The sequence below is a fragment of the Pituophis catenifer genome, unplaced genomic scaffold (genome assembly GCF_029215685.1).
Source record: "Pituophis catenifer annectens isolate HBS135680 unplaced genomic scaffold, rPitCat1.0.hap2 SCAF_3, whole genome shotgun sequence".
Classification (NCBI taxonomy): Eukaryota; Metazoa; Chordata; class Lepidosauria; order Squamata; family Colubridae; genus Pituophis; species Pituophis catenifer.
Genome location: NW_027256883.1, coordinates 115,429,250 through 115,443,765, shown reverse-complemented (window position 1 = coordinate 115,443,765; position 14,516 = coordinate 115,429,250). Strand labels below are relative to the sequence as shown.

The 14,516-nt window shown below is 37.0% G+C and overlaps 1 protein-coding gene across 3 annotated transcripts in view; it reads right to left on the bottom strand.

The window, feature by feature from the left end:
• The window catches only part of SMG7 (SMG7 nonsense mediated mRNA decay factor), a 64,114-nt gene that overhangs the window by 19,604 nt on the left and 29,994 nt on the right, over positions 1 to 14,516 (bottom strand). For all 3 annotated transcript variants that reach the window (XM_070940951.1, XM_070940952.1, XM_070940953.1), the window contains exons 10-15: positions 13,430 to 13,586; positions 8,511 to 8,581; positions 6,296 to 6,356; positions 5,419 to 5,538; positions 2,218 to 2,650; positions 171 to 315 (exon numbers count right to left, since the gene is read on the bottom strand). In XM_070940951.1, coding sequence (XP_070797052.1) covers positions 171 to 315; positions 2,218 to 2,650; positions 5,419 to 5,538; positions 6,296 to 6,356; positions 8,511 to 8,581; positions 13,430 to 13,586 — 987 coding nt within the window. The remainder of the gene's footprint in view (positions 1 to 170; positions 316 to 2,217; positions 2,651 to 5,418; positions 5,539 to 6,295; positions 6,357 to 8,510; positions 8,582 to 13,429; positions 13,587 to 14,516) is intronic.

Here is a 14,516-nt window from a genome sequence, read left to right as displayed (position 1 = left end):
CATTCTAGTTAACAATGCATTTACAGTACTTAATCACATATATACACATACATCCATTCTTTCCCTTTTTCACCTTTGAATTAAGAGAGGTAAGTATATGGAAGACATTAATTGTCTGTTTCATCAGTTTATACCAAGTCAAGATTAGTTTAGAGAAATAGCAATTTTACCTGGCCGGCTAGGAAGAGGAGGGAAAGCTCCTGGGTGATGGATGGGGATGAACTGGGAGTTGCTGGCCTGGTTTGGAGACTGAGTTACTGGTGTTTTTCTGACTTCAGATACTGGAGTCTTCCTCAACTCAGTCTGGGATTTTACCTAAAGGGATAAGTCAGTAAAGGCAATAATTCTAAACATTTGCCCTTGTTCACTTGTCCATGCCTTCTTAAGAATGTAATAATTAAAAAGTTAGTATAAGACATATCAATTCTTTCCAGGGATTTCTTTTACAGGAACAAAGAACGTGGGCTTGGCCCTGGCCAGCTCCACATTTGCAATTCTCAGAACATTTTAGACTGATCATGTACTATTTTCCTCTGACTCACAAGTTTAAAAACAAATACTACTAGCTTTTTCAGAAAAGAGCTCAGACTGAAGTTCATGTTTGGAATTTGGGGGAGCCATTATCTCCACAGTGGACTAGAGGAGGTAGCTCAAACCTGTCTTTGGCTTCATACTTTCTAGATGTCATAGCTTCAAAAGAAACCTAATAGAGGGGCTGGTAAGAACTCCCAGCAGTTAGGCCAAGGATTCTGAAATGCACATTGGAATATTAAAATACAAACATTGATAAAAACATTACTTGAAATTTTTTAGAAGTATTTTAATACTTATCCAGCTACTAGACTTATGATACCAGATATCTCTGTCTAGAAACCCTGTTTCCAAAACTACCACAGCTTTTGCAGGTACAAGAGTATAAGATGTAGGTTTTAATGAAATTAGAGCCTGCTCCTTATTTCTTTATATCGATGTCAGCTTCATTTTATTCAATTTCAGTTGCAACTTCAAAGTTACAGCAATTCATATATCATAGATGTGCTGGGCTTTTTTGCAGAAAAAATGAAGATACCGATATGTTGCACCTTAAAAATGCATACACCCAAACTAACACACTTATTCCACAAAAAAATGAATACATTAATAAACCTATGTAATGAAAAAAGCTGAAATTTATTAGAGAAAAAGAAAGCACAATAAATAACACCTATTGCAAGATAACTTTATACTTTATTTAGAAGCAACAGCTTATAAGGGAAAGCTCTCGAAAGAACCATAGTTCAACCAAAAAAAAAAAAGAAGAATCCCTGAGCAAATTTGAACAATTGCAAAATAGTGTGTTTAGAAAGGTACAATCTGTCCCCACCGAATTGTATATAAATACAGAACATTCAACTAAAGAATCTAATCAAGATCTTTGTACTGAATTTATTTTATAAAATGCTAGAACAACCTGTATCCCAACCTGTATTCACTTAGAGCAGTTCTCAATTACCAGAAACTGGTAAACATTTGTTATCATATTACATTGAATGTTAGCAAATAACTCTTGCACTTTGAAAAATATTAGAATGCTTAATTTCAGAAAACATAATGGCATTATTAAGCTTATTTAAACCCTATGATTAAATGACAGTGTCATGTAGTCATTAAGAGGTTGTACTAGCATTGGGGAGTTTTGAGGTTCAAGTCCAGTCTGAAGCTCCAAAGTGTGACCTAGGGCAAGTCACTCTCTCTCAGCCTATCTACATCACAGGGCTGTTGCTAAGAGGGGGAGTGCTATGTATGGCATCATGGACTCCTGAATGAGAAGGCAGCCACAAATCAATTGAATGAATGAATGAGTAAGTGAGTGAGTCCCACTCTACCAAGTAAAGAGTAAACTGGACATACTCTAATTAGGAAGAGAGGTACCAAGAAGAGAACTAACAGAGTAAAGGAGGGAAAGGAAAGGAAAATAAGACCATAGATATGCAATGAAAAAGAGAAACATAAACCACTATTCCATTAGATCCTCTAGTAAGGAAAATGAAGGTATGGAAGAGGGAGTGAAGTGAAGGTATGGAAGCTCCAGCTGCATCTGTCTCTCATAGCTGTCTCTCTCTATGCTACATCATCCAAAAGCTTAAAGGCAGCTTCAGGCAACTTTATAACATTGCAACTAAATTAGGTGGCAGCATGAAAACATTCAGAAGTATGATAACATATAAAGAATCATACCTGTACTGCTACATTCTGCTTCCCCGTTTCTTGACTCTTGTCCATGCCACATTTCTTAATCTCATTCTTCCTTTTATTGTTGATGTCCTTCTTTCCATCATTTTTATTGGCTGTTATTCCTTTGTTATAATCTCTTCTTTCTCTTCCTACTTCCTTGGTCAGATAGTTTCGGCCTTGCTCTCTGTTTATTTCTCGTGGTTTAATGTTTTCTTTGAATGTCACCATTGGCTTATCTCCTGTATCAGAGCTGCTGCTCAGGTTTCGACTTGTAGATAGCACGGACTTAAGTCCTGGGCTCCCATCTACAAACTGTGGCTCTGATGCTTCCTGCAGAACATGACTCTGTTTGGATTCATTATGTTCCTCCAATAACAGTTCTGGGATCTCTGTCAAAAACATGAGTTTGCCAACCTCATTTTCACATTGGATCAACCTTTAACAAAAAAATAAAAACAATTAACTGTATGTTACTGATAAATTTTCAAGGATAATCAAAGTCACAAACCTTGAGTGGGGAAAAAATACTCTGGTTTTTTATTTTATTTTAAGCCCACAAAATTGAAAGCAAAGTAAAATAGACATCGAAGGGATCAAAGGGAAAGCAACCTTTACTTATGCCAATTGAGAATGGGTAATCTTGATGAAGTTTTAAAGCAGTTAGGGATTATCATCTGATCTCCTCTGACGTTTTAAAAGGCTTTTTGAGATATATTTCTGTAACTTCTTTGGTTGGGTGGTAGCATTTGAGCCAAAAACTCACCATGCTTCTTTCAAACCAGCAGCTGAAGTTCAGTATAACTAAGAAAATCGCACAACACTATCATAGCTCAGTTGACTGGAACATGCTGCACAATGCTACTGCTTACTGGTATATTGCAGGCCATTACAACAGACAGTAAAGCCCCCTTTGCCATAATATCTCACTAAGAATAAACACCACCACCATCCTTTATGTTACTTTGACTAAAACCTGGGATTAATGTTTGAGAATTTGATTACAGAGATAATGAGAGTACTAAAATGCAAGAAATAATCTTGCATTTACTAAAGCAATTGTTTTTCATTCTCCCTCTGCAAGGACTTCATTCGCCCCTCCCGCCAACTCCAAGAGATTAATCTAAGTAGGGAATGACTACTTGCAGCTTTTGATACCCAAGATCTCCAATCTAATTTCAAAAGGCCTATGCAAGTGATCAGCTCAGATCTTTAGCAAAATATCTTTCTGCTGTTTTGGAAGAAAAAGAGCTTAAGAAAGTAAAAGGAAGAAAGGGGACAGAGAATGGGCAGTCCTACTTATTCCTAGCTCTGGCCCCAAGCATTGCATGCAACACAACTTTTAGATGCTGAGGTAACTGAAACATTGCAGAAAAACATTTTTGATATAAAGCAATCAGGAGTAAACCCCACTACATTAATTCATATGCTTTGGGTGTACAAGATTCCAATTCAGTCTCCAGCAGCTCCTGTTTAAAGCTGTGAAGTGGTCGGGCTGGGAGCCTGAATTATTACAAAGCTGCAATCAAACTAGGTCAGTGATCAGATTTACCAAAAGACAATTAATTTCTTTCAATCTGTTTAGCCAGTCTACCATTAGGGTTAGGCCGTGTTTCAAAGTCAAAGTCAAAAAGATGCTTTGACGTATAGGAGATGCAAATGTGGCGCCTGTCTGCAACTTCTTAAAGCAGCTGGCTCCTTTTTCTAGGGTTGCAGGTGAAGCATTTATTTGCTCCTCCCCTCCACATACACTGAAACACTTTTGTACCACCGAATCTGAAGAGGTGTGTAGCCCTGCAAATTATGTTGCTTCAGATAGTCTGCACTTAACGTCCATTTGTTATGCAATTGTTCAAAGTTACAACAGTGCTGAAAAAATGGAGTTGCAACCAGTTCTCAACTTACAACTGTGATTTTCGGCTTCTTTTTAAAAAGGGGTGCTTGTCCAAGCAAAAGGCTGGATGCTTCTTTTAAAATTATAGACTTCCTCTGCAAAGCTCAATTCACTGGGCTTCTACACTCACACACCAATTTATTCTGATGAATCCTGGAAGGATTAGATTATAATAAGAAAGAAAGTTGTCTGCTCATGTTTACCCAGTTTCATGTCTGAAGAAGGATTTTAAATCTGGGTTTCTCCCCAATGAATTACAATATGTCATTCTTAAAACAGTTATGCATAGGATTTTAAGTTCCATAGTTCTCAAATTGTGCTGGAAAGGAATTCTGGTCTGGCCAAAAGGTGTAACATGAAAGTTTGGCTTGGTCAGCAGGGTAGCGGCACATATCCACCTTCCCACAGTACATTCCTGTGTGGCCAGGATAATGTGCCCAGTAGAAAAGAGGGAGGCAAAATGACAATAAAGGTTAGTTGGAGGCAGCAGGTGCTCCAGGCAGGTGCCAGGAAGCAGGGGCAGGCAAGCAAGTGCTGCAGGTGAGAGCTAGGGTATGCAGGTGGGAAAATGTGTGCCTTGCTGGATGCCCTCGTCAGTGGGGATGAGCCTTCAAACTATGGATTGTCTCTCAGTGATCCTTCTTTGTTGATCCTTCATACTAAGGGTTGTCCCAGCCAGAAGGGGCATGCAGTCAGGCGCAGCATGAAGGGCTATCCTAGCTGGCAGTGCTGCATGGTGGACAGAAGTGGCAGTGGGTAGCAGGTGGTCAAAAGTGCAGAAATGAGAGGGAGATAGGAAGATGGGGGGAGGGGGGAACTGAAATAGTTCCCTACCTTAGAAGGACCAAGGCTCAGGAATGGGAGGGACGGTGCCAGGAACAGCTCGGATCGAGTTGGGTCCTTATGTAATGACCAAGCAGGATTCGTAGCCAAAGGAACTGCCAAAACTACTGTGGGGCAGTTATCAGACATTACTTTGATTAGGAATGAAGTTGTTGGTCATTATTATGGGAATTAGGGACATTAATTAAATGACTACCTGTTATATCAAACTAATATATGGCTTTAAGTTACTAAACAAGCTCTCCAAGCCCTGAAAAAAACCATACTTATTATGCACATTTTAAGTATCTATCTACCATTCCCGTATTACTGCCTTGTTTTAGTGTTAAATGAAATTATTAGTGTCCACAATTATACCTTCGTTTCAAGTTTTAACACCTGTCATTAGAAACATGAAACAGCAATATTGAGTGGTAAAAAGAACCATCATGGGTGAAGGTATAGGATGATACTAGCAGCTATACAGATACCTTGGCTGATTGTCAGCAATCCACTTTCCTGTGAAGATCAGGCGTTGTTGCCGTATACGGCGATGCTGTCCTTCTTTGTCTCCAGTAATCCCCTGATGGCCTTTAGAGAAATCCAAGTTCCTGATTGTTGACAAAAATAAAAATGGGATGTTTGGATTATGAATCAGAACAAGAGGGGTACATGCAGGTCTGACATGTAGTGGTCTGGTTAGTTATTAAAGTTTCCCTTTAAGCGAGAAAGAAATTACACAGAATTTGCAGGTGACAGGGAAAGAAAGAGTCCTATTTTAAGGTAGTTTTACTATTCTGTTTCAGATAAATACTTGCACAATATTTATGTATTTTGTATCAAGCTTTATCATCCTTGCTGCAATTGTTCTTCAAGTAATTTTCCACCTTAACACTCATATATAAAAGTGAATAGCAGCAGAATCAATTTCAGAGTAGAAAAGTACTGTGCATATGTTTACAGGCTCTGATCTGCCAAGCTTCCCCCACCCCACACACCTCTAGAGTTACCCAGGGAAATTAATTTATAACAGTAACAGTTATCTTGTATAGTATTAGACCAAAAGATCTATCAGATTAAAAAGCAGAAATCCTATTCAGTGAAAAACAAGAATAGATTATCCATTTTTCCCCTTACACCACTTTCCCTAAAGGTTTCCAAAGAGATTAAACTTTAAATACAGAAAAATTAAACTGAAATTTAACGAATTTTAATCCCAATGATTCTTTAACAATATATTACAGAAAATAATGAAGATGTGCAGAATTTTGTAGCGTGGCAATAATTACAAAGAGCTTAGAAAATAGGGGATATTAGCACTGTTTGAATAACACTGGTGAGTTTCATCTATCTATAATAATAACTCACCTGAATGAGGGCCTCAGAGCCAAGAATCCCTGCAGCTCAAACTCTTCTGGAAGAGGGGTGGCTAGTGAATGAAACAAAGGAATATGCACATCTGTATTCATGTCTACTTCTCATTAGTAAGCAAGGATCTGATCCAATAAATATCAAGTGCTTTTTAAGTTACAGGTAGTCCTCAATTTATATTCATATGCTCAGTGACCATGTGAAGTTACAGCAGTACTGAATGGGCTGACGACTTGTCCCTGAAGTTACAGCCATTGCAGTGCTCTCATGATCAAAATTCAGGTACTTGGCAGTCTGCCTACACTTATGACTGTAGGGATGTTTCAACTCTCCCTTTATTTATTTCCCCCTTATACGCCTTTTATACACCCTGTACTCTGTGGTTCCTGTGGCCTTAGTTGACTGCCATCTTCTTGCTCCCGGTGCTGACCAAACATGCCTAGCATGGCCCTTGTGAGGCAGATGATGGCTACGTAAAACATTCCCCCTCCCCCCAGATTGCACACAGAAGATTCATCAAAAGACCTGGGAAAGATGGCCTCAGGAGGTCAGCAACTGCCTTGCAAAGGCCAGGATGGGCACACCTCACAGCAGTGGGAGCTAGATGGCAGTGAAGGTCAACTGGGATGGTTGATGGCAACCTAGATCTAGGAGTGCAGGGCAGTGAATGTGGCTGGGCTGAGGCAGATGGAGCTTCATGGGGTTACTAAGGCTTTGCCCTACACTGCTGGCTTTGCACCATGCAACTGGGCTGTGGCTTCACGCCATTCTACTCGACTGCAATGCCATGCTTTTAGGGCTTCCATGGGCAGCTGGAGCTTCCCAGGACAGTTGTGGCTTTGTGCCACACTGAGGCTGCACACTATGCTGATGGGACATCCTGGGGATTTTTCCTGTGGCTCAAGGACTTCTCACAGGGCAAGCAGTTCCAGAGCCATGTAGAGTTGCTTATCACCTCGCCAGCCAGGGTGCAGTACTGGCAAAAGAGCAGAGATTGGAAGGGGGGGGGATTATAGGAAGGGAGGGGAAATTGAAGAAGAAGCAGAGTCCCTTACTGCTCTGGGCTGGGAGGAACCAAGCCTGGAATGGCATAGTTTAGGGTGGGCCTTTAGCTAACAACTGGTGGAATTTGTTTAATGATGACAATGGGGAGTGCCCTTGCTAACTGAAGCAGTCATATCACCTTGACTTTTACAACCAAATAACTTAGCACTAGATACTCCTATCCCAGTTGTGGTCGTAAAGTAGTCCTCAGCTTACAAGTACAATTGGAATCAGAGATCCATATCATAATTTGGTGTGGTTGTAAGTCAAGGAACCCATATGACAGGGCCCATTTTTTTAAAAAATTTTTTTGCTGCGATCATTAAATTAATCACCATAGCTGTTAAAGAAAATCACGAAATTGTTAAGCAAAACCTTTCTTCCAAAGGGCAGGTTTTGCTAGAAACTGGCAAAAAACATTGCAAATTACAATCTTGTGCCTGCAGGAGGTTGCAGTCAGTTGTAAAGACGAGCCAGTTGCCAAGAACCGAACTGACATTATACGGTGCCTGTATAGCACCTGCCCCAAGGCCATCTTAATTTTGAATGGTGTAAAATGGCCAGTAATAAATCAAGAACCATTTGTAGTTAGAATGTATTAAAATTTTAATCCAAAAGAGAACAGATGCAATTCTTCCTGAAAGCAAAATTAATAAGAAAATTCATAATTAAGATTGCACAGAATATTCTTTAGCTTCAGTAACCATTCTGAGAAAGTCTATATTTGTCACATCTCTGAATATTCCTATTATCATTTATTTTTCATCTGTGGATTTTGACTTTTTTTTTTTTTTTGGTCTTATTTGGACCCCTTCTTGTGGACTTATTTCTCTGCACTTACCAATCATTTGACTGATTGTTGGAATCCATATGATTTTTTACAAGTCATGATAGTATTGAAGGACAAATATAAAACTGTAAACAAACTGTACCATTAATGACGCCAAAGAGCAGCTTGAGCAAATAAAATGATGCAGGCTAAGGGCATAGAATAGAATCTACATGGGTACTTAGAAGGTACTTCTCAGAATCAATGAAGTCAATATGAGCTAAATAGTTTTGATTCAACTTAAACTTATACACAAGTTCATCAGTGTCTTACTACATTTTTCTTGACTTAACTCTGCTCTTATCTTCCTTGAACTATGTCATAAGGGAATGTTCTTACCATTAGGGCAGGAGAGGTCTTCTTCATGAGGCTGAAAACTGTTTAGAAGAGAAATCAGCCAAGGCCAAACACTGCAAAGCAAAAAGAGTTTTACTTACATAACACACTCCACACTCACTATTGCCTCTTCCATTGCATACCTTGTCCTTACTGCATCAAATGCCCCATTTCTTATCAGATCTCTTCTGACATAATCTATAAAAATTATTTCTATCCCATCCTTTTCTGAAAAATCCAGTAACTATCTTGCTGTATGTCAGAACAATTTTCAACTGGTATGTCTACAGTATCATTTAAATAACACAGTCACACTTTATCCCATTAGTTCAAACACAAAGGCCAGGGGTCAGCAACCCGTGGCTCTGGAGCTGCATGTGGCTCTTTCATCCCTATGCTGCGGCTCCCTGTTGCTGGTCAGCTCCACAATTGATAGGGCTTTCAGTTAGGGCAGGTAGAGGAAAAAGGATGCCGCGCTAGGAGGAGACTCTATGGTGGGGGAACGGACTTCTGGTCGGCTCCAGAATTGAACAGAGGCTTCCGGTTAGGATCTTTGTGGCTCTCTGAGTCTTTAAGGTTGCCGACCCCTGACATAGGCATTACTTAATGCCACCGTAAAACAATGCCTTATAATCGTATTTTATTTCAATCCTGAAGTAGCTACTAGGTTTTTCCTCTATACAACACAAATGGATGAAGAATTGGAGGATGCCTATGTATCCCATTTGGGGAAATTTCTTAGTTGTTCTTTTCTGTAGACTCTTTTAAGTCAGTTTCTAAGATATACTGACAGAAGCTCTGACTTTTCCACTACTGGGCACAATCATTCAGACCTAGAAAACTCAGATCCATAGCTCTTGACTTCATGTCTAACCCAAAGCCTTCTCACAAATATTTGGTCCATCTTTGTGGGAACAGAGTGCTGTAGTACATTTATGATCCAGAGAGGCTTTTACCTTTCATGTCATTTTTTCCATTAGCTTTAACTAACCTAACATGGCTAGGCTAGTCTTACATGGCTTTAGCTCCCATTTTTTCTCTTGCTTGGATTCAACCAGTCTTGTGCATTTTTTCAAATGTGGATGCTATGAGTCCCCATTCCATGTTAAGTGAAGAGAGTGGAACAAAAAGGTAAAACTTCTTGGCGGCTGCCCCATTCTGAAGAAGAATATGCTCCAAGGTATACAGAGTCCCCAACCCTTTAGTTTCTGGAAGGCTATGAAGGCCATTTTATTCCAGCAAATGTTTGACAGATAAGGACAATGCTGGGCCACCATTTTGACAGATTTTGCTGTTGGCTAGATATTTGTTTTAAGTATATTCATAATCGTTTACATGGGATTTTGTTTTAAAATATGTGGTTCTATGTCAGGTGTACCTTGAAAGTGGAGACTGCATAAACTGATGTATACATAAAAATAAATAATTCAAAAACTATGTATATGTCTAGATTTTTAATGGCAAAGGATTCTTCCAGGCTTAATAAAAAATGGCCATTTTTAAAAGTCACACAATAGAGTTTGTTTCTGACTTATGCCTTAACTGTCAAACCTTATTTGATTTTCCTCTTTAAGTCTGCCCAGAAAGGAGAAAGAATAATGCGGTAACTTGTTACATGACAGGAAAATAAAAAAACATGCTCCAATGTCTTTATTTTACCATTTACAATCAGACATGCACTATTAACACATACTGTTGATAACCTTCTTTGATTCCAGATTTCCCGGATTTACAGACTATATATACAGACTCAGGGAGCCTGAGTGGCATAGGAGGCTAATGCCTCCTACTAAGGCAGCATTTAACATCCAGCTGCCTGCAATTACTGCGAGTTCAAGAGTTCAATTCTCACCAGGCTCAAGGTCGACTCAGCCTTCCATCCTTTCTAAGGTGGGTAAAATGAGGACCCGGTTTGTGGGGGCAATAAGCTGACTTTGTATAAAATATACAAAAGTATGAAGGCTATTGCTTAACGCATTGTAAGCCGCCCTGAGTCTCCGGAGAAGGGCGGCATATAAATAATAATAATAATAATAATAATAATAATAATAATAATAATAATAATAATATTTGCTTTACATTCCTCTATTGCAAAACAATTTGAACAACTATTGAGTGGAAAATTATAATATAATATAATAAATAATATAATATAATATAATATAATATAATATAATATAATATAATATAATATAATATAATATAATATAATATAGTAATATAATAATATAATAATAAAATATAAATATATAATAAATATATAACATAATATAATATCTGTTAACAAGAAGTCACATTAAGCAGCCAGTTTCTAATTTAAAAACCTTGCTTATTCAAACTATAAGATCCAAATATCAGGGAATTCAAAAGCAGAGCAGTGCAACTGAGTGACTGGTGAAAAATCAGGGATTTAGTTAGTGGACACAAGGAATGCCTTATGCAAATTTCTGTCTCTCTTGTTTTATTCAGCTGTTCTAAAAACAAAACCTCATGCATTTAAAGGTAACACTGAAGTGGAAACACTGTCAAAAACCTAAAAACGCCCTTGTGCGCAATCTGGAGTAGGGGAAATGCTACTTTTCTGAAATTGAAAAGAAATACCATTACTTCTAGTCTCAAGCAGACTCCCACAGAGTTGACAGCAATTACTGCCAACTTGCATAAGTAGGTAGCAAAGAATCTTAAAATAGAAAGATTTTCTGACTCTTCTGGAAGGTAATTGAATTTTTATATCAAAAGATACCTGTTTGCAAATGAAACCTTAATTAGTATTGAAAGCAGTTTCAGTATCAAGAGGTTTGGCTCCAGGAATTTCCTTCCACGTACAGGAAAGCGATGAAGGAGATTATGTATAGGAGATCAAGGACCTCCTATACATAATAGGTCAATTCTTGACCTTGAAATTAAAATAACTTTTCTATGGGTCAACAAGGGAATTCATTCTTGTTTTATCTGAGGAAAATCTACAGTGGTACCTTAACATTTGTGAACTCATTTGAATTTTGACTATTTTTGCATAAATATGAGCTAAAATGAGATCAGTTCTCCATACAGTTCTTCAAACTAGATAGAGAACCCAAATGAACAAGAGTCAAAATGATATACTGATTAAAAATCAGTAAAAATGATATAATAAATATAATATAATAATATAATAAATATAATAATAATATAATATAGTGTAGTGTAGTGTAGTGTAGTGTAGTGTAGTGTAGTGTAGTGTAGTGTAGTGTAGTGTAGTATAATATAATATAATATAATATAATATAATATAATATAATATAATATAATATAATATAATATAATATAATATCCCAGTACTTTAAATGTAGTGTCTGAAGTGGCATAAACAACCAACCTATACTTGAAAAGCAGTACCATCCGTCCATTATCTCTCTATTTTAGTTTGAAGTTATTTTTCTCCACAAATCCAGTTCTCTGTAACATTTAGCATTGACAGACTAAATACTTAGAAAGTATATTTATTCAAAGGAAAGGGGAGGTTACTTTAGAAGTAATTATAGCTTCCAGCTGTCAACATTACAATTGTTGAGTCATGTATTAGGAAACATTCACTGAATAATCAAAGCATGGAATTTGTGCTGTATGTAGATCTCAAACTTAACTCCACTGCAAAATGCCACTTAGAGGGATGCATCATCTTCAGCTCAAGTTTTAGAATTAACTGGTAACTAACTATGACTGAGTACTATCACCTGATCTTTATTAATTTGCTTTATTTTTATCTATTTCAGTATCTGGCAATAGGTAATGAGGTACAGCCAGCCTAGATATCTTTGAGAGGCTACATACCGGTAATTGAAATCTAGCTATGATGACATTATTACCACACAAACAGGCATACTTAAGACTGCTACATGCTTTAAAGATAAGCTATGGATATAACTGATTTCACAAGTGGAAATAGCTGACAGCATAACTATCCACAATTTTTTAAATGATGGAATTCTGACTATGGAGTTTGTTCTCTGGGGAAATGCAGTTAGCTCAAATGACAGAAGAGTTTAGATTTCAAGCACTAAGTGCTAAGTGCCCTTAGAAGAATAGAAGACTGCTAGGAAATTCCATTTATAAAACTTGGAATCCTGTTAACATGGAAAACTGGGATATAAATGAAAGAAAATAAACTTTTGCGCAAAAGTGACAAAATATTTCTTTCATTAAATCATTACACATTTGTGAGTAAGAATTATGTGAATTTAGTTTGAAGCATTCTCCAACCTGAGATCAAATCAAGGAATTGCTAGTAGGACTTTCAGAAAGTTTCTTCCTTTTCAAATTGTGATCAAAGTTAGAGAAGAAACACGTGGCAACTGAAGATGGAGTGCAAATAGGACACATTTTATTTACTTGATTGACTATCTACTAGAGAATTCATAACAAAAACAAGATTAAGTTTAGGGATTTTCAGTTCAAAGTCATTGTAGGAAAGAAAAAAGAAGAAGAGATGTTTAAATTGATTGCTTTATTTAAAGAAAAGAATATATTCTAATTTTGTTCCTATTTGGAAATACCTTCTGAATTTTGTGCTTATGATGGGAAAAAATGAAATTTGATTTTGTTTTGCTGATTTGTTGTTATAAAAATGGGTATGTTACAATACCTGCTGCTACTGTGTAAACGTAAAAACAGTTTAGTCTGTAATGTTCTTACCTTCTACTGTGCTAAAAAGAGTTGGAAGCTATTTTTTATTTTCCCTCTTCAACCCCATCCTTTCTCTTTATCCCTTTTGCCTCCTCTAATTTCCCATTATTTTTATTTTCCCTTGTATTTTATATTCTGATAAACTAATAAAAATTTGAACCACAACCAAGTTCATTATTTTTGTATCAGGAGAAATTTAGATTATTCATTACAAATTTACTTCATTGAATGGTAAAATATAGGCAGACAAGACTTACTATTGCCTTTCATCAACCACAGTCTCCTGAAAAATACTGGGTCTCAGTTTCAGCCAGTCCATTGAGACTTTGAGTGCAGGAAGGGGATAAGAACCCCAAGATTCTTCTTGGTAATCATTCTGAAGTGGGCACTTGCACAAAATTCCAAGAAAAGACACTGAGAAAAACAAAAGTATACTGTGTGTTTTTTGGTTAATTACTTTGAGCACTATACTGATATAAAAATGGTTATCAATTCAAGAAATAATTATTTCTTGCTGATCATTGCTGTTAATATTTTTTTGAAATTGTAATTCATTTCAAAAGATAAAATACAAAATGCAAATTAAAAAACAGGAACAAAAAGTAACAAAAACTACAAACAAGGCAGGAAAAAATTAACACCACCTGGATAAAAGGAAAAAAAGAAAAAAGTGTATATAACAGATATTCATAATATCTAATATTTTTTAAATAAAACTATTAATATAAATTTAGCCTTCCATCCTTCCGAGGTGAGTAAAATGAGGACCCAAACTGTTGGGGGCAATATGCTGACTCTGAAAACCACTTAGAGAGGGCTGTAAAGCACTGTAAAGCGGTATATTAATCTAAGTGTTATTGCTATTGCTACAAAACATAAGAAATGATTTGTTTCACAAAGTTTGTTCTCTACTGAGTCTTTAAAAATGCTAAAGTTGATCATATGATTGCAAAAGTTGAGCCAGGATCTTATCAACAGAGCAAACTGTGATATATGGGTAATAGACCACAACTGAGCCCAGAATTGTATGTATGTCATTGGGTTTTTAAGTCAAGTCACCAAGTGACCAGACTCAATTTTATGACCATTTTATGATGGTCATTAAGCAAGCCACCATTGTTGTTAAGCAAATCTCTTGGTCATAAGTCTGAATCCAGCTAATCCAAAGGGTGTTTTTTTTGTTGGCAAACAGCAAAAAAATCATAATGTGCCTCCAAGTGACCACAAGATGCTGCAACCAGTTGTAAATGTGAGGTAGTTGCCAACTGCCCAAAATGTAATAATGATAGTGCAGTACAGTAGTAATAACTTTGAAGACAGGTCATGACTTTGAGTGCAACGTAA